The sequence below is a fragment of the Corvus cornix genome, chromosome 19 (genome assembly GCF_000738735.6).
Source record: "Corvus cornix cornix isolate S_Up_H32 chromosome 19, ASM73873v5, whole genome shotgun sequence".
NCBI lineage: Eukaryota > Metazoa > Chordata > Aves > Passeriformes > Corvidae > Corvus > Corvus cornix.
The window spans coordinates 3,293,074-3,320,570 of record NC_046348.1 but is presented as its reverse complement, the minus strand read 5'-3'; the positions used below and the strand labels follow the sequence as shown (position 1 = coordinate 3,320,570).

Sequence of the window (27,497 nt, the reverse complement as noted above, 5' to 3'; positions counted from 1 at the left end):
CCCAAACCAGTGCCTGTGCCCCAGTGCCAGCCAGCACCATGGCACTGGGCAAAGCTGTCCATGTGCCCAGTGCTCTGGGTGATGGCTCCTGAGCCCCAGAGCTGCTGTGTTTCAGCTGGTGAGGGAACAGGAGCTGTGGGCAGAGTAGGATGTGCACTGGGACTGGCATGGGAATGGGGCGCTGAGCTGGGGATGGTGGCACCCCCTCACTCCCAGAGGGCTGTGCATGGTCAACACACATCAGTGGGTTTGACCAGGATGAGGGACGATGCACAGTCACCATTATCACAGAATCCTGGCCAAACAATGTAGTTTTTGGCATTGAGCAGGACGTTCTGGCACCTGTTGTACCACCACCCCCCGTAGCTCTTGGCACAGTTCCCGCTGTACTGGTCCTGGTCCTTGTCGACTGTGCTGAACTTCATGTTGTCATGAATGCCCCCCTTCTTGGGGTGGTAGAGGGTCAAGTAGTCATCCCCATCACCAGAATGCCGGCCCAGCCTCAGCGGGTACCCGCTGGCCTCGCTCTCCACTCTGAAGATGTCATACTCAGCATAGTGGGTGACGTTGGTTTTGTCCCGCACGACGAAGCGCACCTTGTAGGTGCCCTGCTGCGTCAGCAGGTGCAGGTACTCGGTGCCCAGCCAGTAATCGCTGTGCACGTTCCCAAAGCCATACTTGTAGGTGGTCCAGGATTGCTTCCACGTGAGCTCAGTGTCATGAGAGTTTCTCTGGACGACAGTCCAGCCCTTGCCTTCGGTGTCCATGTCGCACCAGACCACGCGTGGCGGGGATCTGGCCGGCTGGATGACGTACACGCCACTGGGGCTGTTCTTGCGGAGGCGGCTGCAGTCTGGGGGGAACCCTGTGGCTGCAGCAGCAAACACAGGGTAGGGGGAGAGAGAAGGTCCATGAGTCTACCAGGACAACAAGGAGATTCTGAAGAGCAGTGAGGACTCAGGACAGAAAGGAGTAGTTCTGTCTGGGGCTTTTTCCACTGGCTCATCCTCAGGGAACCTGAAGGTCTCTGAGCCAGTGGCCTCTGTAAGAGCTCTGGAACCTATTTCTCATTATTTGCTGTTTCATTTGGAGCCTTCTAATGCATCTTGCCAAGAAAAGAAGGGTGAAAAAATCTCCAGGATTTCAATGATGTCCTCCAAGTATATCTGGCCCATATACTCGTGATATATTGAACTGCAGCTCTTGCAAGGACCAGAAGTATCCAAAATGCTCCACTGGATGAGGATACGTAATGAAAATTTATGTTTTCCCTGGGGCTCATGGTATTGGATAAGAAGGCTTAGTTCTGCCTTGGTCTATAAGGGATCTCTTTCCCCAGCTTGTTATAATTTATGTGATCTCTCATTACTTACTAACCAAACTAATTTGCCATCTAATTTGTTTTTCTTGGTTTGTGTCTGATGTGAGACAATTTGCTGTGGGTAATTCCAATTCAACCCATGAAATTCTGGGTCTTGCAGGTGCTGTAATCCTCCCTGTAATCCTCCCTTGAAGGGAGGAAGGGAATGTTCCTAATCCAACAAAAAGCCAAATGGCTGGGAGGATCTCTCCTAGAATTGAGCCTCACAAACATGGCACAGCAATCCTTTCAAGCTGTGCTGTTTTGGTAGAAACTTGTTGGTTTCAGCAGGGACCCACCAAGGGGGTGAAGGTGGCTTGGCAGGAGTCAGGCTGTAAAAGCCATGGCCCAGGGGTTGTGTGTGTGAGGAGCTCCTGTGCTGTGCCTCCCTTTGGGTGTTTGCTTGCCTTCCCTAGCACAGAGCAGACCTGAGAGTCCTGCTCTGTCCCTCGGTACCCAGCCAGTGACCCCCACCCACCCCCTACTCACCACTCCGGGAGCTGGCAGTGGGTACGGCTGGACCAGCGCTGGCACACAGGAGAAGCATTGCCACCATGGTGGGCAGGAGGACAAGGTCCCGGTGCAGCCAGGGTGTCCCAGCCTGGAGCCCTGGGAAGGAAAGTGCCCATCACCACCAGGATCCCTGGGAAGCCCCTACCCATCATCATCAAGATTCCTGGGCAGGCCCCTGCCTATCACTGCCAGGATCCCTGGGCAGCCCCTGGGATGCTGGGAGCAGGGAAGGCAGAGCCAGGGCACAGTCAAGAGCAGAGGGCTCCCAGGGTAGTGGAAGCTGCAGCTTCAGGACAGGCTCTGCCCTTCAAGGCTGAAACAAGGTGAGAAATTACTCTGTCACCTCTTAATCAGCCCCTTCCCTGCACCATGCAGCAACCTGCAGTTTGTTCTCAGAACCTACAGCCTAAGAGAGCAAAGAGAGGGAAGTGACACAGCTGGATATGGGAACAGCAGTTTGCTGGGGGGATCACAAGAAACAGCTTTTTTTTGAGTAATCATGCTTAAGTCTTTCATATCAACCACTCCAGTCCAAGGACAGCTAGAAGGAAACTATCCCAGAGGATGGGTCCTACTGCGCTGCTCCCAAGCAGACAGAGGAATCTCCTGGCCCACACAGGGATAAAAGCCCAAACCCTGTGTGCTGACCAACAGCACCCCCCTACACCCTGCACTCATTCACCTCCTGGGGGAGATGCCACCACACCTGGGGCAGGATCCCTGAGCAACCTCACATGCCACATGCATTGGTCAAGTAGGGAAAGGACCAAGGTGAAGCTTAGGTCTGCACATTAAGCTGCCTTGACAGGATGTTGGAACACACGGCACAGGTAGTCTGGGGCGGGCACAGGCTGGCACCAAGCATGTCTGTTGTTTGGTCCTTTGCTCTGGCACCCCTCCTGCTCCCAGGGAAGCTCACAGCTGCTGTCCTGCTCATCATTCTCTGTGCCTTTGCATACTCACCCTGTGAGGTCTCATTTGAGCCCAGCACCACACCGGAGTGAGGTGTACCTGAGCAGGAAACTCACCCATCACGACAGCACAGCTGCGGAGAGAGCAGGAACCGAGTGGTGCACCCTCCCATGCCAAGCTGTCCACTCTGGCTTTATAGGCACTGCACACACCCACGTGTGCTCACACTCATCATTTGTAGAGGCACAAGGAGGCACTTTCAGATTATGGCTCGAGCAGTTTCCAGATCCCATGACAGCACAACTCAGGGGAGGGACACATGTCCTTCCAGCCAGAGAGGTACAGAATAACCCCCTCCATGCTGAGAAGTTTCAATTATTGACTGTCCCTACACAAACACTACATGCGAATTGCACACTTGGAGCAAAATCTGGAGAGCCATGATCAAAGTGAAGTGGAGAGACCCAGCTTTTTAAGGATATACAGAAACTAGCAAAGGAGGAGAGGTCTATGTGACCAGTCCCAAGCCTGATCTTGGAAAGTTGAGGACAGGTCCTCAAGAGAGGTGCCCACTCACTAACTCTCCACTGGCAGGTTTTGGGATCAGTCACTGAGCTGGAGCCAGTGTCCCACAGCCAGAGCTACAGTGTCCCCTGGCACCCCAGCCTGCATGCTCTCAGCAAGGGCTCCAGGTAACAAACAGGTATCTGTGGGTCCCTTTGCCACTCTCCTTTGCAATCCCCATCTTTGGCCTGGTGAGTTCCTACAGATCCACCTTCAGTCCCAGAAATGTTGACCAGGAGTTTCTCTGTCTACTGGATCAAAATGCTCTCAGGACAAATGCTTTGGGAGGGCTGTTCTTCTTGCCAGAAGGTCCAGGAAGCTCCATCACCTTTTCAAGTCAAATTTAAGAAGATAAAGATGTGTCCCTTCTACCTTCTTCTTCTATGTTGGTTTCTGATCAGACTTTTTTTTCATGGCAGCTTCACACCTGCTGTTCACAGCAATCCAGGGTAAAGCTGAGGTTCCCACCAAACTTTCCACACTATGGAAATCAAACAGTGCCATTTTCAGGCCTTGATGAGTGGCATCCAGACCTCTCCAAGGTAATGGATCCCTGGTAAGGGATTCCTGGATTGACAAGATGAGAGAAAACAGCCTCAAGTTGCACCAGGGGAATTTTAGATTAGATATTAGGAAAAATTTCTTCATGGAAAAGGTTGTCAAGCACTGGAACTGGTAGAGTCACCATTCCTGAAAACATTCAAAAAACATGTGGATGTGACACTTGAGGACATGGTTCGTTGGTGAACACAGTGATGCTGGGTTGACTGTTGGATTTATTGATGTAGAGGTCTTTTCCAACCTTAACGATTCCATGATTCTATGATCAAGTTCCATCTGAACACTTTGATGTCACCCCTGCTAGCTTGGTGAGAGGTTGGGAGCCAAGGGTGATCTGAGGAGGCGATGTCTGTCCCGCCAGGTCCAAGCACAGTGGAGAGGGCTGAGTGTGGGCTCCATGTGAGGCAAGCAGCCAGCTGGATCCAGGATCCTTCATGAAGGGACACAGGGCAGAGGGTAGGGCTGGAAATAGGCTACTGCAGGGATGTGAGCAGTCCATCCAGGAAATAAACCATCCACAGAGTAAGTCTGAGGTCCATCCAGAAAAAGTGGACAGAGAGGGGACTGGAGTCCCCCACTGTGCCATGTGGTTCAGATGGGGACTGGAGGTCTAGGGCTGAATTCAAACTGACTTAGTGGGCCCAGGGGAAGGTCCTGGGTGGGACAGGCCACCAGCCACAAGAGCCACGACAGCTGTTACCCTGAAAGGGCAAATCCACCCGACTGGGCTGACTATGTGTGGCCCAGTACTAAGATGTAAAGGCTGGGGAGGGGTGTTTGTAGAGAATTGGAGACACAGGGTCCAAGAACAGCAGGACCTCTGGGTGCCTCTGGTTTGGCCTCAGCGCCAAAACAGTGACAACTTGAATGGGCTGTTTAGGGTCACACCTGGATCAGTTGTGTATGTCAAGGAATGGAGGTCCCACAACTTCTTTTTTTTTTCCCCATCTTTGAACACACTCAGGCTGAATTTTTTAAATCCGATTTCCCTTCCTTCTCCTTGTGTCTGTTGGCTCTCATGCTTCCTGTGTACGTCCAAAGACAGTCACAGAATCACAGGGTGACATAGTAATTTAGGCTGGGAGGGACTTCCGGAGGCCATCTGGTCCAAACCATGCTCAAGCAGGTCCTTGTCCAGTAAAGTCTTGAACACCTTTAGGAAGATAAATCCCACAGCCTCTCCCTGGGCACCTATTCTGGTATTTTATCAAGCTCATGTTAAAGCAAAGCCCTATTTCTAACTTGAATTTCCATGTTCCAACTTAGATCCATTGCTTCTCATCCCGCCATCATGGATGTCCTTGAAAAATCTGTCTCCATGTTCTCTGTGTCCTCCCATAAGATGGTTGCTGTCAGCAATAGGACCGCTTCTGTGCTTGCTCTTCTCCAGGTGGAGCAAGCTCAGTTCTCTCCAATTCTCCTGACATGTCCTGAGCTCCAGGACTCCAACCAGCCCAGTGGCCTCCACTGGCCTCCAGACTTGCTCCAGTCTGTTTCTTGCAATGAGGGGTCCAAAGCAAGACACGGTGCCCTGAGGAGCCTGACTCCACCTGCTCCTCCCCCTCCCACAAGGTAGCTCTAGGCAGCCACAAGATCCCATCTCAGCCTTCTGTTCTCCAGGTTGGACAAACCCATCTCTCTCAACCTCTCCACATATGCCATGTACTTCTGCCTCAACTTCCCTGGTGCTTTTAGCTGGATCCTTCTGGAGCTGAAGCTGCTGCTCTGCACAGGGAACCCCCACACAGCCCTCCAGCCGCTGTCTCACCTGTGGGAGTGAATAATCCCTTCCCTCACCCTCCTGGCTGCATTTTTCCAGAGGCAGCCTGGGATGCAGCAACAAACAGATCTGTTTCAGTATCAAACATTGATCAAGGCTAGGTTGCCCAGGGCTTGGAGCAACACAGTCTAGTGGAAAGTGTCCCTGCCCATGGCAGGGGAATGGAACAAGATGATCTTTGAAGAAACCTTCCAGGATTCTGTGTTTCTGTGAAATATACTGAACAGGAGCTGGGCCCCAGGATAGAGCTGGGAGTTTGGAGAAATCCCCTGTGTGACCTTTCCCCTGCCTGCTTTGCTCATCCTAATCTTCACATGGGCCACAGCCTCCTGGAAAAACTAGCTGGAAGCTGTTGGAGAAGCCCTGCTGAGGGTCACTGCATGTCTGTGCACAGGCACAGCAGGTCAGGCACAGGAGTGTCCATGACCAGGTGACCACACTGCAAGGACACAGACTGTGACAAAAATCCCAGCCTGTCCAGCCAGGGTGGGTGCTGGGCTACAGGAGCCCTCATAACTCAGAACACTGCAGGCATCCCTGGGAAAAGGGAGGTCTGGCATTTTCTGTAAGACATCTGTGGTGTAAGTACTCCTAGAGCAGAGAGGGGCTTGAAGTGAGACCATTTTACATCAGCAGCACTTCATGATGCCCAAAACTCCCTTGTGATTGCTGCAAGGGCCACCATGGTGCCGGGGGGGACCACAGTGCACATTGCGCAAGGGGCAGCACGACAGTGGCAGGGCAGGGGTGTCAGGAGGCACTGGAGTGGAACTTTCTGAAGTTCAGTGCACAGTTTCCCAGGAGCACTGGAGTACCTCTTCCCTGAAGGGTCTGTGGGGTCCCCAGGGGCTGTTGAGCTCAACATCGACTCTGAAGAGAGTGATTTACGCCTGATATTTGATTTCCATCCAGGAGGTGAAAGTCATCTGGGTATTTACTTACCAGTTGAGCTCTGTGGAGATGCCCCAAGAACGTCATTCCCTGGGGAAACACTGCACTGTAAATTGTGGGTATTTTAAGGCATTTGCTTATTGGCACCATATTATTTGCTTTGCCTCTGAAGAAAGCTCTTCACCTGTGTGACACACAGACTTCATTTTCTGAGGACTGATCACTTGATGGTGAAGAGCAAATAAGCCCTAAGCCACTGGTCCTGCTGCCAACCAGAGAACAAGTGCTGAGGTTTGGGTCTTGTGCCTCCACCCCCTCACCTGCTCAACCCTATAACTTTCAGGCTGGACACCCCTCCAGCCAGGACAAAACCATCCAGCTTTGTGCCCCACAGAGACGGCATGGGTGAGTGTAAGGTTGGATGGAGGGGATGGGATGGGATGGGATGGGATGGGATGGGATGGGATGGGATGGGACCTCTGTGTGTGACTACAGGTCACAGGGTACCCCAGCACTTTGTCTGCTGCAGGGTCTGTCCTCCCCATACCCTGGATATGCCAGTGCTGAGTCCATTGCCCTGTCTGTGCCTGCTCTGCCCTGGGCTGGGAGCTGGGGCAGGAGCCTGCATGCTCTGCTATTTTCAGGTTGTACCAGTGTAGCCCTGGAGTGCTACACAGATCATTGTACAAGTTTCATATTTACCATTCTTTCAAATTTTCAGTTCCCCAAGGAAAGTGTTAAATACTCTAGACTAGAAAAGAGATTTTTTAGATTTTCCTTCTGAATGAGTGATATTGAACAGGTACCCAGATTTGGAGGTCAGATGCTCAAAAGCACATTGCTGTCCCCAGAACACCCACAAGAAGTTGATCCTCCTCCTGCATCTCCTTCCTATGCAGACTTTTCATGACTAGTCATGGGGGAAGGGCTGGCAGTGGGGGGAGCATTTCTTCCCTGGGTGCCTCAAGGAAAAATGTCTTTAAATATGTCCCAAACACAAGAATATCAACATACCAAATGTTATGTAGGAATTGAGAAGTGAATCAGTTGGACTGAAGTGTGTTTGAAAAACTTGCTGTAAAACTGTAACCAGCATGAATGATTGGGACATCTCTGAGCATTTTCAAAATGGGGTGTTTGTCTCTAGTGTGTCTGCAATTCCACACAGCAGTTCCAGGCTGGCATCCATGATGATTTTCCTTCTCAGGCATCCCAGAGAATGGTGCCAAACCCAGGTACCCCAGGGCAGTGCAATAGGTGTTGGCTCTGCTTGGTTTTGAACAGTGAGGGGTTCACATCAGTCATCTGCCAGGTGAGCTGTATGTGTCTTATCAAGACTTCCCCATGGGCAGGCATCTCCACAATGTCCCACTCTTTAGGAATCACGACAAACTTTCTGTTATTTTACTTAGGTTGAATACTGCAAAAAGTGTGCTGGTTTTCCCTAGTGCTCTGAACCAGAGCAGAGCAGACCAGTTGTCCACATATGGAAATCTTGAAGTAGCCACATAACCAACATAACCACACAAAGGGCATAATTTACCCCAGACAGGCTGTAACTCCTGAAGGTCTGTGCTGCCTTTCTTTGTCATGCTGCTTGCACACACATGGCCCTGCCTGGGCAGGCACAAAACCGCAGGGCAGTCCCAGCTCAAACCACATGAATGTGTCATGGGAGCATGATGGGAGCTGGGAAGAAAGGGGATTCCTCCCTCTGTGCTCACTCTGCTTGTTATCTCTAGTCCCGAGCCTTGAGTTTTATAGGGTGTAGTGGTTTGGTCCAAAATACTCATTACTGTTTACCTTCTGTGAGATAAGAATTAGGAGAAATGCAAAGCAGGCACCAATCTTGAAAGAATATAAAGAAGTTTATTAACAGACCTAAAAGAGGGGGAAAAAAATTATACCACCTTCAGAACTCTCCTCCTCCCCCCACCTTCCTCCCTTCTCCCACTGACAATGTGAAAAGACAACCCTTAAGATGTTCAGTCTGTTTACCACTGCCATAATAACCTTGTTCAGTCCATTTAGAAAGAGAAGTCTCTTCTTGCTTGCGCTATGAAAACATTATCACAACGAGACAGCCGCCCACTTCCAAATATTGTTCAGTCCATTTAGGAAGAGGAGTCTCTCTGCCTGCGTGTGAGTCCTTTCCCCCGACTTGCAGCTTTTCCCGCAACTGCTTTCGAGGGTCCACTCTTGAAGTTTTTTGGGGTACAATTTTAAGGTTGAGCCTTTCAGAAACAAAAAACAGAGGCCCTTCTCCTTCCCTGGGAACAAAGGGTCTTCCTCATCTTCATCTTTAGGACTATCTCTGGGAGCATCTCTAGGAACTGAGGTTTTCTCCTTTCCCGTTTGGAGCAAAAGTCCTCATCTGGTCCATCTCTAGGGACTGAGGTTTTCTCCTTTCCCATTTGGAGCAAAAGTCCTCATCACTTCCATCTCTCCCTGTCCAAACTTCTCATGAAATTACAGCTGCGTCAGCATCAGCCTATCTCAGCGCAGGTGCTTCTGCTCACGAGTTGAACACTCCACCCCCCATATCTTCATGGAATTACAACAGGATACTCTGATATATCATAGCTTCACAACAGACTTTCAGCTTTAAGCATCTCCTCTCTCCCTCAGGTTTTCAGCTCTTCACAGCACTAAAAGGGTTAATCTCACCTCGGCCTTGCAGCTGGAATGTGGCTTATCGCTGTTGGTCACCTCACCTCTGCCGGACAGCGGTGCCCCTTTAGCTGAAATCTTCAGCAGGTGGTCATCCTGGAGCCGTGGCCCGGCCTGGCCTGGCCCGAGCAGGGCCTGGGCGGGCCCGCTGGCCCCCACACGGGGCCCGCAGCCACCTGTCCCAGCACTGGAAATGAGAGAGAGCTTGGGGGGGAGTTTGCCTATTCTTAAGCGTGTATCACAGAGGCGGTCACAACTTTAAGTGGCTTAAAGAATTGTCCATATTCAAACTGGCCAGCTGATAGGTTCTGTCAGGTCATAGAGGAAGCTGTAAGAAGAACATCACTTCCAAGACTCAGCTTGCTAACCTATGACATAGGGATTTCTGATTACAGACACTTTGGCTTTGGACAAGGTTTTGGCACTTCTTCTGTCTCAAAAGCCACTACAGCAGGTGCCACCACCAATGACTCCTGCTAATGTGTACATGACAGTTCATCTAATGAGCTCATCTACATAGGGCTCATGGCTCCAAGGGAGCTCTACAAACAGTTTTATTTTCCTGTTTTACACTGAATGGGATTATTGGCTTTCCAATAGAAGAGTTACAATCTCTTTCTTCCAATATCTTCCCATTTCAGCTACCCAGTGCCTTTGTCTCCTGCTTTTGACCTGCCTGCTGGCCCTGGCAGCATCTTTTCCTGATGTTGACATAAGAAACTTGTACCTCCTCAATGGCACAATGGATGACATTCTGAATGCTCCCCCACAGTCCTCCCAGCCCGGTAAGTATGGCCCTGAAACAGGGAGAGGCAAACAAGGTCCTGATCAGTCAGATCCTACACAGCCTACACCCTCATCAGCCTGCCTATACCCCTGTCACAGCAAGGAAGGACTAAATACTGCTCTGAGAATGTCTTACTGGAACAAGAGTAACCTCAGGGTCCCCTTCTGCTTGCTGCCTGTCTCATCTGCTGCGACTTACGGAAGTTCTTCTGTCCATAAGTGACAGAAAAACAGCCAAAGAGCTGTTCAGAGCTCACAGGATCCCAGGAGAAAGGACAATTTGGCAGCAAGACGAAGCCCAGGGTGTTGTGGGCTGTGGGCTCTTCCTTGGAGAAGAAGGGTTAAAGATGCTAACAGTGTGTTTTGAGGACATGGAGAACAGTCCCTACCTCTGGAAATCACAAGGTCAGTGGAGAACTGAATTCAAGGGAGACCTCAATACAAAGAGGAAATAAATGAAGTTGATACAAAGAGTTTAAGCAGTGACACTGGCACAGGGCAAACAGCCAGGTGATGGCACAGAGTAACCCACAGGGTTATGTTGTAACCTACCAGGGTATGTTGGAACAATGAGGAAGCCTTCAAGAAATGCTCCTGGAAAAATAAACAGGGGCTGTGGGTGGGATGTGGCATGACAGAAAGAGCTGGTTCCCTTCCAGGGGAGGAGGAAGTGTGCTCGGCAGAAGAGCTCAAGGTCCAAGTGTTTGGTGCTGATTTCACATCACCTGTCAGGAAACTGCCAGCACAGGGAGCACTGCGACTGAGACAAGAGCCTGGGCTTCAGCAAGAACTGCAAGTCTGAGTAGAGAAAGAATTTGTGCTCTGGGCTCCACAAAGCTCTCAGGAACATGGTGTGATTTTGGGGTTGTCTTGTGCAGGGCCAGGAGCTGGACTTGATGACCCTTGTGGGTTCCTTCCAGCCTGGGATATTCTATGATTTTGTGGTTTCTCACCTACGGCATTGCTAGCATGCTCTGAAAACATCAGCAGCGTGAATGCATGCTGGGTGAGCAGGGAGGCATGCCAGAAAAGACAGGCCAGCATTCCAAGGTCTTGACTTGGAGAGGAGTGCTTCCAAAGGGATGGGGTATGAAGGCAGAAAGGAGCAGAGGCAGACTGTGCCTTACAATACAAACATGAGTAAACAGCTTCATATGGCTGTAGTAGAAGTAAATTCCATGGTAGGAAAGTCCTCCAGACCACATCACATGAGTGTTTCCCACTCAGGCTCAGGTTGTAAAGAAAGTCAAAAGGAGTCAAAAAGAGAGTCAATATCAAAATTCAGAAAGTCAGAAGTCTGGTAGGCAGACTTTGTCAGGAATGGGCTTATACAGAGTGTAAGAGGCTTAAGTTAAACACTTCACAAGGGAGGGGGTAAGACAGTGCCAGCTGAGACTGAAAGCAGGGAGCAGGTATTTGAGGCTGTCAGAGCAGCAGCTGCAGGGTTAATTGTCTGTTTTAGAGAGGGGACAGGAATGGCTTTTGTAATTCCATAAGCCTGTGACTCATCCCTCTGTTTCACAGCCATCAGTGGATACAGAGATGTCCTTGCAAAAGAATTGCATTAACTCATTCTAAACCATCCTCTCTTCCAGCAATACCCTTCAAATTCCCTTTTGAGCAGACACCTCTCCCAACTCCTGATACCTGGGCCAGTTCTCCTGTGTCTGCTCTCACATTTCTTCCCCCACTTTTTAATCCCTCTCCTTCCCAAGTCCCTAACTGCTGCTGCTGCACTCTAACAACCACCTTCCCAGTGTTGCCACCACCATTTGGGGTTTTCCCCTACACGGTATGCCCAAATCCTTTCCACCAAGAAAGCATCAGCCTCACTCTCACACCACATAAATTCCCCCAATCTACAAACTTGCTGATATCTGAAATTGATAAATTCCTCTGGAATTAAGAACAGTAACAGAAAAACTGGAATATCATCTGGAGAAGATTGAGCTCTCCTAGCAGGCATTTGACATGTCTACTCTCCACACTCATTCCTGTCTCCTGTGTTAATTTAGATGATGGTGATGGACACGTCCGACAGGCCAGGGACATCGCCCACCACCCACCAGCAAGCCACGGTGAGTCTCTGCATCTGCCCAGGAGCTTTCACCATCACTGGGCTCACCAAGAGCTCTCGGACAACTTATCCATGTCTTACACATGCACTGGCTCCTCCCAGGAATATGTTGATTTTCTGATGGGCTGCAGAGGTGCCACAGCTCATAACCTCCGGGGACTCTGCTACCAGCTATGTTCTGGGCTCAGTACTTGATGTGGTGCTTTTGCATGGGGAATTTTCCAGATAAAGGTCCAAATCGGAAAGTGATGCTTCATTACTGGGAAGTGGTGATTAGTCATTTTCTTATTTTCACAGTTGATGAGAAGACTGGGTCTGACAGAATTACTGAACTGGCTGGGTCAACATTAGCCCATAAGGCCAAAGATAGGTCCCACCTGGGTGGGGACAAGCGCTGACAGAGGTACTGAGAGTGGAGCAAGTTCCTTCCCAGCAGTGTGTAGTGCATTCAGCTGTTTGTTGTGTGAGGTGCGGACACTCTGGAGCGTGGAAAGGCCATAATCAACAAGTCAGGAAGTCTCTAAAGAGCTACTTGGGTAATCTCAGAGAACAATAATGGCTTTGCCCTGCTTAGATCCCAAAGGCTGATTTAATTGTTAGAGATATGGATGTCATGATCACCCTCTCTATGGGGTTTCTGAGTTTATGGCAAAGCATTAAACCTCTTCGCTGTACCAGCAAGTGATTTTGTCCCCCAGATTTGCATTTGTCTGTGGTGATACACCATCTGCATGACACAGGCAAATCACTGAGACTGAACCCACGCTGGATGAAGGTCCTTGGGTGACCCAAAGACCTGGGTGACCCAGGCAATGCCTGGCTTGCTCTCACCAGACATTTTGGTAGTGTGTCCCGATCAGTTTGAACCCAGTCTTAGGAAGATGTGAAGCTCACCTCTACATTGATCATCTCAATATTTTGATTTACTCCTGTGAGCGCATGGCAGGAATACAGCCTAAGAATGCGTGCGCAAAAGGATGTAGACACAAAAGAAATACCCCACTTTTAGGGGAATTTAATAACCATCTCTTGTTTCCAGCTCCAGGTTGGCCCAAGGACTGCAGTGAGATTCCCCGTGGAAGCCACAGTGGCGTCTACATCATCCAGCCCAAAGGACTGCACCACCTCGTGGTGTACTGCGAGATGAACGTGACCCACGGGGGCTGGACCGTCATCCAGAGGAACCAGAGAGACACACCAGTCACCTGGGCCGAGTCCTGGAGCACCTACAAGTATGGCTTTGGGAACGTGCGCACCGAGTACTGGCTGGGCACCGAGTACATCCACCAGATCGCCAAGCAGAAGGTCTACCAGATCAGGTTTGTCATCCAGGACTCCGCAGACAACTTCAACTTCGCAGATTACAACCTGTTCAGTGTGGAAGACGAGTCCCACGGCTACCGGCTGAGGCTGGGCTCCTACAATGGGACAGCTGGGGACGCCATGACCTCAGACAACCCCAACAACATGCACGACAACATGAAATTCTCTACAAAGGATCGGGATCAGGACACTTACAGTAAGAACTGTGCCTACAGCTATGAGGGTGGGTGGTGGTACTCATCATGTTATTCTGTGCGGCTGAATTATAAGGGCGGCATGACATGGGGCAACCTGTGCAAGGGGAACTGCAAATCCTCTCTTATCCTCATTAAACCAGCTTCATATTGTTAGTACTTCTTCCTCCTCCTGTCCACAGTGGACACTCTGCAAAAGCTCTGCATGGCCCAAGAGTGTGAGCCTCTCTGGAGCAGAGCAAGGAGCACAAGGGTAGCAGGGCTTGAAATGCCACTTTACAATCCCCCACTCCAACTGCAGACTCCCCTCTGCTCAGCTCCATTCCCCTGTGCTTGCCAATGCTTCCCTGTTATTATGTTCATAATCAAGAATTAAAAAATCACTTCTGAAATTTGTGGATTTCACATATACCTTCCCTGTGGGAGGAAGACAGCCCTGGAGTTGCATTAGTCTCCTTGCTGTCTCCAGAACTCACAGAAAGCAAAAAAAGCTGCATGCCCCAAATTTCCATATACTCTGAGCCTCTCTGCAGTGTTTGGTAAAGCATCCAATAAACATGCTTGCTTGAGCTCATTCTTCAGTAACGACATCTGATTTGTACCTCTGATGTTCTCCTGTGAGAACCAAGAAATCCCACGTCAGGTGCCAGGACTGGAGTCTTGAGGTTTATCATAGAATCACAGGCTGGTTTGGGTTGGAAGGGATCTTAAAACCCACTTCATTCCAACCCCCCTGCCATGGGCAGGGACACCTTCCACTTAACCAGGTTACTCAGCCTGGAGAGAGAAAGCCTTGAGTGTTTCTCATGGATGTGAGAAAATTAAACCCAGTTACACTGTGATAAAGGCCCTGTGATCTGCACAGGGGTGTTCAGAAGGGACCTGGCACGTAGGAGAACTGATCCTACATCCTCACCACACTCACAGTCATGAGTCAGAAGCTGTGGCAATGTCCTGGTGCCAAGGTCTCACTCCTGCTAGGAGGCTGCACCTGTCAGGATGTGTTGCCTGTGCTGCCTGGATGTCTGTACTGTCATGCTTTGATCCTGTAGAAACAGGATTTCAAAGCCATCAGTAGATCTGTCTGCTGTGATCATGAAGCAATGAACTTAAATGGAAGCAAAGGAGAAGTAGGCTAAGTATTAGAAATTAGGAATTCTCCACTTGAATTAGGAAACCCTAATGAGGGCAGACCTAATTACAGTAATGGGACCACCATATCCAAGTTTCTGATGGATTAGATTTAGATGAACCTTTGCCAGGAAAAGTCCAGACAGAGCTAATGCTGTGAGGCTGCAGGACCAGGGTCCCTAACATCTTTGTCCCATGATCGTTCCAGTACTGCTAGGACAGACTGCCAGAGAAGCACTTTGGTATTCATAAACCCTGTCTTGTTTTGTCCTGTAGCAGCACAGTAACAGCCATGAGTTTCACTTCCAGGACCAACAGCTCAGGAAAAACCCATCCCTGGCCCACCAGCTGCAGAGTCCAATAGGTGCTGGGAGCCATCCAGAGAAGTTTGAGAAATTAGAAAATGCTGAGAGAAATGAGCAGTGGAGGATGTCTGAGACAGAAAGAGCCTGACACTGCTCCAGGGAACGGCCCTCAGCACTGCAAAGTGGGGGGGACACCTGCACCTGGGAATGTCTGAGGAAAAAGTGAGCTCAGGGCTACTCCTGCTGGAAGCATCTCTCGGGGCTGTACTTGCCCCACTGAGAGCCTCCAGCACCAGGCACTGAGCCCCCCAGCACAGAGCACGAAGGACTGGCGGGACTTCCACGTACAGCCTGTGCCTGCCTTGGAATGTGCATCACAGCATAGGGAGGGGATGCACAGAGCAGCTCCAGGATGGATTTGCGTTGGCTGGAAGAGCAGCTCTCCTGTGCCAGGGTGAGAAGCTGGTAGAGCAAGGAGACATGGCTGTTAGGGAGGGTCCTGGAATTTTTCTTCTAGGTTTCTGAATCCTTGCAAATGTTTGGTGACCCTGTGGCAGCAGTTCCTGGTCCCAGTGGGGCAGCGCTTCTGCCTTCCTCAGGGGGCGAAGAAGCCCGCAAAGAGCCGCAGTGCCAGGGTGCCGCAGTGCCCGGGTGCCCCAGCGAGAGGGTGCCCCACGGCTCCCAGCCCTCCTGAGCCAGTGGGCAACAGGGCACCAGGCTGTCACAGGGCGGCACCGGGCAGCGACGGGTGAAGCCGTGGTGGCGGCAGGCGGGGGCTGCGGGCTGCACAGCGGGGTCCAGGGTGTGCACAGAGGGTGCAGAATGCACAGAGCGGGATGCAGGATGCGCGCAGCGGGGTGCAGGGCGCGCACAGCGGGTGAAGGTTGCGCACAGCGGGGAGCAGGGTGCTCCCAGAGGGTTCGGGGTGAGCAGGGTGCGCGGAGCGGGAGCAGCGCCTGTGTCCCCCGGCCAGGGGCGGCGCGGTGCGCTGCGGACCGGGAGCGCTTCGTGCTCCGCTGCGGCTCCTTTAAGACCGGCGGGGGCGACGGGCGCGAGGCGGCGCGCGCGGCTCCCGGCGGCGGGGGCGGGGGGTCCCGGTCCCGATCCCGATCCCGATCCCAATCCCGGCCCCGGCCCATGTCCCGGCCCGCGGCGCCGCCCGGCTCCCCGCGCCGCCTCGGGGCACTCAGCACGGCGCAGCTCCGGGCCCTGCTGCAGGACGAGCCGCGACTGCAGCGCGCCGCCCGCCTCAGCAGGAAGGTACGGCCGCGGGGGCCGGGGGGCCGGGAGGGACCGAGCCCCGCAGCCGGCAGGGTCAAGCCGTGCGGCACTCGCTCCTCTGGGGCTGTCCCGCTGCGCAAGGTGGAGCCGCCCGCGCCCCGGGAACTGGCGCTGCGGGGCCGGGTATTCTCCGATGGCACCGGCTCCGTCGCCCGCTGCCCTTATCTTGACGCCCGTAATCCCGAGGGCTCTGGAGGAGCCGCAGAGTCCACCGGCGGGGCGGGGGAACCTCCGCTCGGGCGTCCCGACCGCGGCTGCGCGGGGCTCCCGGTGCTGAAGCCGCGGGCCACCAAACCCAGGGCCACCAAACCCCATCCGCTGCCCCCGCATCCCCGAGATCTGGTGAGGCCCCGGCCCTTCGCCCGCCCTCCAGCCTGCTCTCGTTTTCCGCAGCCGGGATGAGCTCCGCGCTTTCCCGGCTCCGCTGCAGAAACGGGCGCAGGTTATTCTGGAATCGCTCTCGGCCCGATTTCAGCGTCTTCCCTAGGTGTCCCCGAGTGCAGACGGTGTGTGCGCATCGAGGGGAGGGTGCTGTCCCTTCCGTGACATCCATGTCCTCTGCCAAGCCCTTTCCCTGCAGAGGGGCTGGGCAGCCGGCGCTGAGGTTTGCCACGGTCAGGTTGAGCCACCTTGCATGGCCCGGCTCCAGCCGTTGCATTCCCCCGGGATGCACCCCCTTTCCAGGCAAAGCAGAGGGATGGAGACAGTGCAGAAAAAGAGGGCTCACCCTCCGATGGATATGGATCCCTGCCCAGCAAGGTGCTGGATCTGACTGTTTCTGCCCATTTCTCATTGCTGACACACACGGCTCCCATCCCATTCCCACAGTTCCAGAGTCTGCAGCTGGAGCGGGAAATGTGTTTGGCTTCAAACTGCACCCAGGCCAGGGTGAATCTGTCCCTGCGCCCACGGCTGGAGGATGGGAAGGCTTCCCTGGCCATCAAGTACCAGGAGCTGCAGGAGATCCGAGAGGCATGTTGGGACAAGCAGCAGCGCCTGGGTGAGTGGAGTGCAGCCTATGGGCTGGGGCAGAGCCTGGCACACCCAGAGCAACCCCTGTTAATATGAGGGTCCAGGTGGGCTCAGTATCCTTGGACCTACCCCAGGGAAATGGTCCAGCCATGATCAGGAGTGGTGGGGGATGATGCTCCCTGTGACATAGCAAATCCTTAGCTGGGACCAGTCATAGAATCACAGAACCATTTGGGTTGGAAGGCACCTTAAAGATCATCTCATTCCACCCTTTGCTGAGGGGAGAGACACCTTCCCCTAAACCAGGTTGCTCCAAGCCCAGTCCAACCTGGGCCTGAGCAATTACAAGGATGAGTCATCCACAGCTTCTCTGGGCAACCTGTGCCAGGGTGGGATGGAAGCCATGGTGTGCAGGTGGCTCCAGGGATGTGTTTGGGGGTGTTTGAGTTCAAGGAAGTGGGGGAGCGGATGCTTGGGGATGGGAAAGAGCAACCCTAGCAGTGGGGGCATCCAGGGGAAGGTTGGCAGCTCCATCCCCTTCTGACACACAGAGGCTTATCTGGAGAAGTGGAGCCCACAGAGTGCCCTGGACCAGCTCCAAGCCAAGCTTGATGCCTCTGAAGCAGAGTCAGAGGTGAGTTAGCTGAGCCCCCTGTGCTGTTGTCCCTTCCTCACCAGGACCACGGACTGGTCTCCATGCCCTCCCATATGCCAGGGCCTGAAGAAGTGTCCAGGGTCCAGGGGGTGCTCCTTCTGGTCCCACTGCCCATCCCACAGGTACAGATAAAGCAGTTCCTGGCCCAGGACCTGCCCCTCGAGTCCTTTCTGGAGTCCTTCTGCCAGAGCCGCACACACTCCCACGTCTGCCGGACGCAGCTGGAGAAACTGCAGGAGCTACTGCAGAAGGATCAGGTGCAGAAGGACCAGGTGGGCAGGAACCCTGTGGGCCCTGTGGGGTGCCCAGGTACCCCAGCTAGCCTGGCACTAGCCCACCTTGCCCCATTGCAGTGTGGAATAGCCCCCAAAGCCTTTGATCTCTCCTACGGCTTTGTGCCTGCCTTCCTCATCCCCTCGGAGGCTGTTGTGCCCTTTCCTGTGCCAGCTGCACCTCCCAAGCACCATCTTCCAGCTCTGGGACAACAGCCAGCATCTCCCTGCTCCGAAATTCCCAGCCTGGGCTCTCCCCTACGCCTTGTTGGACACATCCCCCTGCTCAGTCCCCAGCCCGGCCGTGGGCAGCAGCAGCTGCAACACCAGAAGCAGGAGCCTCCGCACCGGTAGCAGGGCAGGGATGTGGGATGTCCCTGCTCCTGTGCCTCCACAGGCCTCGTGCAGGAACACATGGGCAGGGAACATGAGGGGTGGTGGGTGGTGTAGGCACAGCTCCAAAGGGCTGTGGGGTCTGTGGGGCAGGCACATGGGTGGGTGCTCACAGAGGGATGGAGGTACTTGGTTGGGGCAGGTGCCATGGCTGGGTAGGGGGTCCTGCATTTGGGGAACTGCTGGGGGGAGGTCTCTGCATCCACAGCAAGAGGAACAGTGACAGGAGGTGGGGGTGGGTGGCTTGTAGGGATGTCAGTGGGCTTAGCTGGGAGAGACAGCAGGGAAAAGAGCACAGGAGCACTGGGTGCCAAATGCTTCCTAAATAAAGGCTCTTTCCATGCTCTGTGTGTGCTCTTTCCATGCTCTGCCCCTTGGCTCTGGCTGTGAACAGCAGCATGGGACAAGCAGGGAGGAAAGGGTTACCAGGAGGCACTTGCCAGGCTTGGAGGTGACTGGCAGCCAAGGAGGGCCCTCCAGCCTGAGGAGCCCCCAGACCTTTAATTCATACTTGGCTTAGGCCATCACTTCCCTGGGGAAATTGAGAGCTCCTGCAAGGGGTACAGAGCCTGCCATGAGTGTGTGTTTCCCTCAAGAGATGTACCAGGGACCAGTTTGGCCCTGCACATGGGGAAGGCTCATGAGGTGCCCAGAGATGCCTCATGCCAGCAGCAAAGCCCTCATCCCATGGAGGGTTATACCCTGTGGCCAGCTGGGCTTGCTCGTGGCTTGGCAGCCACTGGTCACATCAGCCTGCACTTGTGTCCACCCTTCTCACAACCTCAGAGGCCATTGTGCCCTTTGTCATTCCTTATCCACCTCCCCCATTCTCCAGCCCTCACTGGAAAAAGGGACAGGAGGCCTGAGCTCTCACGTGTTTTATCCCAGGCTCTTCTGTTCCTTCCCTTAGTATCACACAATGGATGGTAAGTCCAGGGGGTGGTGCTCCCCATCCCCCAGGGATGGTTCCTGATGAACAGCCTGGTTCCTCCAGCTGCAGCCTCCTGGGCACCCCTGGGAATCCTGGGGTGCTTATTCCCTGCTGTGGCATATCCATTGTGCTGTTTTTAGCTTTTGGGTTGGTATCAGACTCTTCTTGTGCTCTCAGACCCTGTGTAATTCTTTTCCTCTTTCCCAGTTGCCTGCCGAACTTGCATCTTGTCACTGGTATGTAGACTGGAAATCATCCCAAGCAACAAAAAGCCCTAGCTCAGGCTACAAAACACCCCAAAATAAAGGTCATTAGCTTGCACTGTCTGATCATCCTCCCCCACTGAGGCTACCTGGCCTTATGCCAAACTTCAGCCCTCATTTATGGCCAATATTCCAGTATTACTAGTTAAAGCAAGTTTAAAACTAGGATAAATAGGGGACCAGCCACTGTGACTTTATTGGCATGTGAGGAGATGGTAGTCACTGGAATATCTGGAGTTTCATAAAGCACCTGCTGCTTTCCTAAGTCCCACTTTGGGCTCAGCCTGGCAACAAAGGGCCTGATTGCCAGTCAGGCTCTGTGCTTATCATGTGCGTTGGAGTCCGCAGCCAGGCACCTGCCTGGGCTGAGCCCCAGCCAGAGGCAACACTGGTGGGCTGTCACTGCCCTGCCACAGGGGACCAGGCACAGCACTGAGGCATGGGACAGTGCACGAGGAGCCAAGCTGTGTTGATTTGGCATGGCCTGGTTTTTTTGGTAGTGGGGGAGGGCCACAGAAGTGGCTTCTGTGAGAAGCTGCTAGAAGCTTCCACCATGTCCAACAGAGCCAGTCTCTGATGGCTCTGAAGATGGACATGCTGCTGGCCCCATCAGAGAGGTTGGTAACGCCTCTGGGATGACACATTTAAGAAGAAAACCAAAACAGCGCACGCCCAGTTGATTCCAGGGCTGGCGAGGCGCCGCCAGCGGGGCCTTCCCAGCGCAGAGCGAGGCGCTGCGGCCGCTGCCATCTCGGTGCGGTCCACAGCAAGCCTCGCCTGCCTGCTCGCCCCTGGCCAGCCACGCTGCGGGCAGGAGGCCAGGGCTGGTGGTGGCGGCTTCTCCTTCCTGGTGCCTGCATGAGGAGAGGCGTTGAACAGCACCAGCGCTGCGGCGGCCGCCAGTGCCCGCAGGGGCAGCAGGGCTGCCTGGCCAGCAGCGAAAACGCGGCGAGAGATTCTCCGACACGGAACCCAGACGAAATCAACCACTCGGCGCTGCGGGATGCTGTAAGAGTCTTTGAATTGGTGGAACTTGTTGGCAATAGTACCTAGGAACAGCAGTTTTTCTTCTAGTCCAGAGAAGAGGAGGAAGTGAGAACATGTGAGGGAAAACAACATGGCAGCACCAAGGTCAGGGGGGAAGGAGGTGCTCCAAGTGCTGGAGCTGAGATTCCTCTGCAGGCCGTGGTGAGGACTGTGGTAAAGTAGACTGTCCCCTGCAGCCCATGAGGTCCACAGGGGATGCAGAGATCCACTCGCAGCCCGTGAGAGAAGTACTGATGCTGGAGCGGGTGGATGCCGGAGAAAGCTGTGATCCAGTGGGAGACCCGAATGGAGAGAGAGGGCCATTGCTTCCAAACTAGAGCAGCCTGTCCTTAAAAGACTGCACCCCATGGACAAGTGATCCACATGGCAGCAGTCTCGGAAAGACTGTCTGTGGGAGGGACTCACATTGCAGCAATATTGGCAGGATTGCTGCTCGTGAGATTGGAGCCACGCTGGAGAAGTTCACGGACAACTGTCTCCTGTGGGAGGGACCCCACGGCACAGCAGAGGAAAAACTCTTCTCCCTGAGCGAACAGAAGATCTCAAGTGACGAACTGACCAAAATCCCCATGCCCTGTCTCCTGGCACCTCGGTGGATAAGAGGAAGGGGCTGGGGGGAAGGTGTTTTAAAGGCTTATTTTACTTCTCATTATCCTCCTCTGACTCTGTTAATAATAAAATTACTTTATACCTTTAAATTTTAACCTGTTTTGCCCTTAGAGTGTTTTCTCCCAGTCCTCATCTCAACTTATGAGCCCTTTGTTAATTTTTTCCCTTCTCCTCTGGCAAGTGAACCATTTTCATGAGTACTTGGCATTTGGCCAGTGTCAAACCATGACACAAGCCACCCAAAAACTAGCCAGGCCCCACCAGTGTGTCTCCCCAGGCAGTGCCTGTCTTGCATGGCTCCCCAGGGCTGGGCAGCCCCAGGCTGTGTGGGTCTGTCACCAGCTCCAGGACAAACTTCCCTGGCCCCATGCAGGTACAGAGTCACCCCAGTGGCCCCTTGAGTGTGGACTCTCAGGGTGAGCAGCTACCTCTGCAGCCTGGGGAAGGTGAGTGTGTCCTATGAGAGTTGCAGCACCAAAAGTGACAGTCTAAGCACCAAGGTAAGCTGTGCTGCCATGGTCTGCCTGTCGGACCATAGGAGCCCTGCAGCACCCAAGGCACCCGGCCTGTTCAGGAAGCACTGGGCAGGCCCTGGCCACCCCATGGTCCTGCTGGGCTGATCAACACCCCACTTTAGGGTGGGAAACCTTGGGGTCCTTTGGGAAGCTGCCAAGCCAGGTGAGCCCCTGCCCTGGGGCAGTTCCTCCCATCCTGCAGCTGGTCCTGTCCAGTTTGGAGCACATACTAGCTGGCCCTAGGACACCCCAATTGTAGCGATCCTGGCAGGGGTTGTCTGTGCACCCTGGTGCACCCCATATCTGTGGAGACTGAGGGGTCTCTGCCTGCCCACTGCCACCAGCAGCCCCGGGCCCTTATAGGCCAGCTGGGACTGGGGACAAGGTTCTGCACAGCACAGGCAGGGACACTGGCTCACAGGAAGAAGCTGACAGCAGCCAGGGTGACTCCCTCTGCCCCTCCTGCCTGCACAGTGGCTCTCCCTGCCTGTCCCTGCCCTGCAGAATGGAGTCAAGGAGGGTAAAGGTGCTCCTGCTCACTCTGAGGAGGAGGAGGGGTTGCCACTGGGTATGCACCTGCATTCACATCTGCTGGAGCAGGCAGCAGCCTGGGCCCAGCCCAGCCCCTCCACCAGCTGGTGTACAGCCAAACCTGGGCAGGGAGCTGAGGGTGCCCCCCCATCACTGGCTCTGTGAATGCCAGGCTGGATAAGGAGCAGCCCCCAGTCCAGAAAGGCCAGAACAGCTGGGAGAAGAGGGGTGCTCCCCACCTCCCCGGGAAATCCCCTGAGCCATAACCCCCAGGCAATGGGGTGCAAAAGGGGTACAGACCTGAACTGGGGCAGCCAGGAAGGGGCTGCCAGTGTGCCCCAGCTGGGGCCCCCAGAGCAGGCACTGGGACTGTTGAGGGAAGTCTATTAACAATTAACTCTATTAACTAAGGAGTGGCCAAAGGGGATGCTGCTGAAGGGAGGGGGAGCTGCCCCCCCATCCTCGGGTGCTGCCAGCTGTAGCAGCCCTTACCTGGGAGGACAGAACCACCATCAGCAGGACTGGGGTGCAGAGTTCTGCCCACACAGGTGAGGGCTGCAGCTGTCCCAGGGGCTGTCCCTTCACCCCCATCCCTGCCAGACTAGCCCCTTTTGGGGGGTGGAGGCTGATGGCCACCCCTTACTGCTGGACTCTGCTCCCCCAGCCTGCAGCTCCCTGTTCCTGCCCCTCATGTCCCCAGCCCAGCTGGCACAGTCAAAGATCTGCCGACAGACAGGTTTAACCCCTTCCTTTCCAAAGAGGCCAGCTACTCCAGGAGGAGGCCCTGATGAGGCACTGAGACCCCGCACTTCCAGGCTGCAGCACCCACCAGCTGAGGGGAGCAGCTCAGCACCCCAAACCTGCAGTTATGGGGACATCAGCCCAGAAGAAGGGGTGGGGAGTGGGGTCTGCACTGAGCTTGCAAAGCCTCAGCACCAGGGCCATCAGGCTTCATCCAGCTTGTCTAAGTTTCCGTGGAGCCTTAGATTTCCTTAGTTTGTCACAGCATCAAATTACCAAGTGGCTGTTAGCTCAGATTTTGGTGCTTCCCTTTAATGTCTGTTGTCAGTGATTCAAGGGTGGGAATAAGCAACACCAAAGAACCCAGAATAATCCCTGGGGTGAAGGTGCAGGGTAGAGCAGTCCAGGCCTGGATGGGTTGGCATGGAGTGATGGCTGAGGCCCCACCAGCAACTCACCCTCAGACAGTTCCTTTTGGTGACACAGAGCGGGCAAAACCTGATGCCCGGGTAAGAGAGTGAATCCATATGGATCCAATAGCGTATCTAATATGGATACAATACATCACTTGCAGGCAGGTGAAATGCGGAGCCACAGAGCGAGGAAGTGAGGGGTAGGGTGTGCTAGAGTATGTGTAAAAATGGTCCCAGTGGGCTTGAGATTGAGGAGGAAGAAATCCCTATTGTGAACATCACACTCCTCCCAGCAAAAGCCTCAGGATGCTCATGGTGACATCCCCAGCTGAAACTGCCACCTCACCTCCCCTCCAAGGGCACGGGCCTGGAGGGGCTGTGGACAGCTGCTACTGCAGTCTGTTACTGAGATCTGTGTTGTAGGGACTGGATACATCCTCAAAGGAGGAAAAGGATTTGGGAGTATAAACTGTTCCCTGCTATAATCCCTGCCAGTGGCTGCCTTGCCCCAGCTGCAGGAAGGTGGGCTCCTGTTCTCACAGGAACAACCCTCTGTGTGTCAGTATCCCCAAGGATGCATCCTGGTTCCCAAGATGTAATACAGTCAAGGCCACAGGGAATTACTGAGCTGCACCCACTGCTGATCTTCCAGCCTTGTACAGCTCACAGCCCCTGCCACCTCACACTCCTGTCACCATCAGCCCCTGGCATCTACACAGGCTGTGCTCACCTGGCTAAAGGAAAGCAACATGAAACCCAGTTGCTCCTGGCACCTCTCCATCAGGAAACAACTGGGGAACAAAAAGAATGCAATGACACTGTTGACACAAGGAGAAAAAGAGGCAGAACAGTGGTATGCTGAGAGCTGGTAGGCATTTGGACCAGCTCCAGCCTTTCTACCCAAGCTCCTGAAATCCTTCCCAGAGCAAAGGAGCAGTCGGACCTGACTAAGGCAAAGGTGACACTGGAAAGTTTTAGGGCACCCTCCTCTGACCAGGCAGTAGGTGAGTGCAGAGCATGTTACCAGTGCACAGCCACCCCCAGGTGTCAGGCAAGCACAGAACAGGACCTCCAGCAGTAGCAGGGAAGGCCATGGTGGTCCAGAGAGGCCACCCTGCCCTGCTGACTGCAGGCTGCATGCCCACCCTTCCCAGCAAGGGAGACAGAACCTCCCTCCCCACCCTCTTCTTCACTGGCTGAAGTCAGGATGTGAAACACCTGCCTGTCCCTGTTTTCCAGCAAGTGCAAGGAATATTTACCACCCAGGCCCACCAAAAGAAAAATGTGTCATTTTGTCACCAATTTATGGCTGGATGTCTTTAATCTTCAAGATACATCACGGAGACCTGAAAATGAAGAACCAGTAGCAGGAACTGCCCAAACCACCTGTTTGGGTAGGAGCTAGAGAAATGCTCCCTAGTGCCCACTGCTTCCCACAGACATCACTAGGTTTTCCAGCCTGGGAAGTAATGTTTCCTGCCAAATTCTGCCAAAAAAGCTACCTCTGATCTTTCGAGTGATTTTGTTTACAGAATGAAGATAAGCATGAAAAATGCATCAGCAAGTGCCAGAGCCACAGAGACTTTCCCTCTGTAGCCAGCGAACACAGGGCTCCTGTTTCTCCCATGATGACATTTCAGTGCTGTAGTGCCAGGTAAAGGGATAGACTGGCATCCAGCAAGGATGCTGGAAAGCTCTCTGCCCATGGGCTGAATTTACTCCAAGCATGCAGCAGCCTCTAGCGTGCAGCTGGAAGTGGCACAAGGCTTTTGAGAGCAAGCAGAGAGCAATCCTGCACAACCAGCAGAAACAGTGGTCCCTGCCGTGCCACTGCCTCAGGCTCCCACCAGGATCACAGAACTCTGCAGTGGAAAACACAGGGCTTTCACTTTTAACATTCTTGTGCTGGGACAAAACACAACCCAGGGTCTGGGTCACGACGTAACAAGGGCTGGGCTCCTGCTCACCCCCCTGACAGCAAACCCAGTGATGCACAGTCTTTGGCACTCTCAGGCCACTGCCATGAAGCTTCTCTCCCTCCAGGTAGCAGTGACATAGCACAGGTGAACCGTCACCCAAGGAGAGAGAAAAGTTTCTGAAAAAAACAATCTTTAGTTCTTAAAACATTTCAGTATTAAAACAGGCAAATAAACTTGTGCAAATGATGCTCAGATACATGTAAAACACAGGAAATAGTACTCGGCGCTCACAGGTGCATCATGGCCAAAAGCCTCGGAGGCAGGGACTTGTGTAAAGTTTCTGGAAGGCCCTAGACAGGACAGAGGACTTCAGACACCAAAGTGTTTTGCCTCCACCTCCAGGCAATGTCACACACTGATCAGGACATGAGGCACCATGGGCTTGGGTTTCATTTTTCAAGTCTGAATCTAAGACTTCTGTACCCGCCACCCTGAGCAGGGTGATGCAGTTTGGACATCAAAAACTCTCTAGAGATGTATTACCAGCAGGTGTGATAGCACAGAGGTGGCAGGTCTGGATCAGCAGAAACTAGAGCCACATCTGAGCATGAATGAGCATAGCCCTGAACACACACAGCACACACCACCTCTGACAGCCTTTAATCTCAGCTGCGGCTCACAAGAGGCACCTGGGGCTGTGCCAAAAGAGGGGACACATCCCAGTCCAGAGTCCAGGAACCATGTTTACTTGTCAGGCATTGTGTCTGCAAGTGGTATTGCTGAGGGGACACATCAGAACCCGCAAAGCTCCTGCACCACTTCTGCAAGGTCATGCTGGTGGCACAGTACAGCCTAGCCTAGCCTGTGGACCAGAGTGCACAGAGGGTATCCAGAGGTCACATCCTGTGCCAGCCAGGGGCACTCTGTGTCTGAAGGTCATGCTAGCAGAGGGGCCAGCTGGCTATGGAGCCTGCTGGTCATACACCATCCCTGAAGGTCACACCGGCAGAGTGAAATGTCACAGCCTGAGCAGCAGATACAGGGTACTGCCAACAGCGTGTGCAGGGCACACTCCCAGCCCGCTGCCAAGCTCCCTGGTGACACTGTGGAGCAGGGTGGGCGCTCCGGGGGCTGCCCAATCCCGCCGCGGCCCCGCTGTCACTTGAGGCCGTAGAGGATGGCAACACTCAGGAAGAAGAGGAGCCCGATCGAGAGATCGGAGAGGGCCCTAAGGCGTCCCTGTGCCGCGGCCTCCTCCCGCCGGAGGCGCAGCTGCTCCCGCCGCGCCCGCAGCAGCTGCTCCCGCTGCAGCTGCTCCCCGTAGTGCGCGCGGTAGAAGGCGTCGAAGTCGAAGGCTGGCGGGACGGGCCCCGGGCGGGCAGCGGGGGCGCGGGGCGGCGGCGAGGCAGCGGCGGGAGGGCGGCCCGAGGGCCGGGGTGCGTCGCGCAGCTCCTCGGCGCTCAGGAGCCCGCGGTCGTACTTGCGGCGCAGAGCGGCGCTGCCCAGCACCCGGTAAGCCTCGCTGACGGCGGCGAAGCGCGCGGCCGCGGCCGCACTGCCGGCGTTGCGGTCGGGGTGGTACCGGAACGACTGCTCGTAGTACGCCGTCTTGATCTGCGCCGCCGTCGCCGTGGACGGGACACCCAGCACCTCGTAGAGATCGCGGCGCGGCCGCGGAGCTCCAGCACCGCCCGTCTGCGCGGCCCGGGACGGTGGCGGGGCGCAGCCGGGCCGCGGAGCCGCGGGGAGGAGCCGCCGCAGCCGCCCGAGTGCCGCCAGCTCCATCGGGGCCTCAGCGCCCGCCCGGCGCCATGCCGTACGCCGCGGCGCGGAGCAGCGACGCCGGGCAGCAGCGGGAGCTGCGGCGCAGACAAGGAACGTCTGCAGA

General features: G+C 54.2%; 4 protein-coding genes across 6 annotated transcripts; 2 read left to right on the top strand and 2 right to left on the bottom strand.

Annotated features, from left to right (window-relative positions):
- Nucleotides 1-230: 230 nt before the first annotated feature.
- On the bottom strand, nucleotides 231-6,984 carry LOC104691137 (fibrinogen-like protein 1-like protein). The gene is made up of 4 exons (XM_010402549.2): nucleotides 6,902-6,984; nucleotides 2,902-2,987; nucleotides 1,850-1,969; nucleotides 231-871 (listed from the first exon to the last, which is right to left on the bottom strand). The coding sequence occupies exons 1-4, from the start codon at nucleotides 6,982-6,984 to the stop codon at nucleotides 231-233; spliced, it is 930 nt and encodes a 309-aa protein (XP_010400851.2).
- LOC104691138 (fibrinogen-like protein 1-like protein) lies at nucleotides 6,983-13,788 on the top strand. Its single transcript, XM_010402550.3, has 4 exons — nucleotides 6,983-6,986; nucleotides 9,893-10,036; nucleotides 12,053-12,115; nucleotides 13,154-13,788. The coding sequence occupies exons 1-4, from the start codon at nucleotides 6,983-6,985 to the stop codon at nucleotides 13,786-13,788; spliced, it is 846 nt and encodes a 281-aa protein (XP_010400852.1).
- A 1,676-nt stretch (nucleotides 13,789-15,464) lies between these two features.
- VPS37D (VPS37D subunit of ESCRT-I) lies at nucleotides 15,465-18,986 on the top strand. Of its 3 annotated transcripts, XM_039562694.1 has the most exons (5): nucleotides 16,163-16,327; nucleotides 17,177-17,348; nucleotides 17,872-17,954; nucleotides 18,098-18,247; nucleotides 18,329-18,986. In XM_039562694.1, the coding sequence occupies exons 1-5, from the start codon at nucleotides 16,205-16,207 to the stop codon at nucleotides 18,599-18,601; spliced, it is 801 nt and encodes a 266-aa protein (XP_039418628.1). In that variant the 5' UTR covers nucleotides 16,163-16,204; the 3' UTR covers nucleotides 18,602-18,986. The 3 variants fall into 3 exon arrangements, with proteins under 3 accessions (XP_039418629.1, XP_039418628.1, XP_039418627.1); XM_039562695.1 differs by lacking the exon at nucleotides 16,163-16,327 and adding an exon at nucleotides 15,465-15,521 and having other exon boundaries at nucleotides 18,098-18,986; XM_039562693.1 differs by having other exon boundaries at nucleotides 18,098-18,986.
- A 5,991-nt stretch (nucleotides 18,987-24,977) lies between these two features.
- On the bottom strand, nucleotides 24,978-27,480 carry DNAJC30 (DnaJ heat shock protein family (Hsp40) member C30). The gene has a single exon (XM_039562698.1). It carries the CDS (start codon nucleotides 27,392-27,394, stop codon nucleotides 26,768-26,770), a length of 627 nt encoding a protein of 208 aa, XP_039418632.1. The 5' UTR covers nucleotides 27,395-27,480; the 3' UTR covers nucleotides 24,978-26,767.
- Nucleotides 27,481-27,497: the final 17 nt, after the last annotated feature.

What these genes read in the sequence shown, in the direction of transcription:
- LOC104691138 (XM_010402550.3), top strand. An exon ending in CCCACAGTCCTCCCAGCCCG is followed by an intron (nt 10,037 to 12,052) that starts GTAAGTATGGCC and finishes GTGTTAATTTAG; the next exon opens with ATGATGGTGATGGACACGTC. An exon ending in CCACCCACCAGCAAGCCACG is followed by an intron (nt 12,116 to 13,153) that starts GTGAGTCTCTGC and finishes TCTTGTTTCCAG; the next exon opens with CTCCAGGTTGGCCCAAGGAC.
- LOC104691137 (XM_010402549.2), bottom strand. Translation starts at nt 6,984, where the DNA reads ATGCCGTCTCTGTGGGGCACAAAGCTGGATGGTTTTGTCCTGGCTGGA. An exon ending in AAAGTTATAGGGTTGAGCAG is followed by an intron (nt 2,988 to 6,901) that starts GTGAGGGGGTGG and finishes GGGTGTGTGCAG; the next exon opens with TGCCTATAAAGCCAGAGTGG. An exon ending in CAGCTGTGCTGTCGTGATGG is followed by an intron (nt 1,970 to 2,901) that starts GTGAGTTTCCTG and finishes TTTCCTTCCCAG; the next exon opens with GGCTCCAGGCTGGGACACCC.
- VPS37D (XM_039562693.1), top strand. Translation starts at nt 16,205, where the DNA reads ATGTCCCGGCCCGCGGCGCCGCCCGGCTCCCCGCGCCGCCTCGGGGCA. An exon ending in GGACAAGCAGCAGCGCCTGG is followed by an intron (nt 17,349 to 17,871) that starts GTGAGTGGAGTG and finishes TCTGACACACAG; the next exon opens with AGGCTTATCTGGAGAAGTGG. An exon ending in CCTCTGAAGCAGAGTCAGAG is followed by an intron (nt 17,955 to 18,097) that starts GTGAGTTAGCTG and finishes CCCATCCCACAG; the next exon opens with GTACAGATAAAGCAGTTCCT.
- DNAJC30 (XM_039562698.1), bottom strand. Translation starts at nt 27,394, where the DNA reads ATGGAGCTGGCGGCACTCGGGCGGCTGCGGCGGCTCCTCCCCGCGGCT.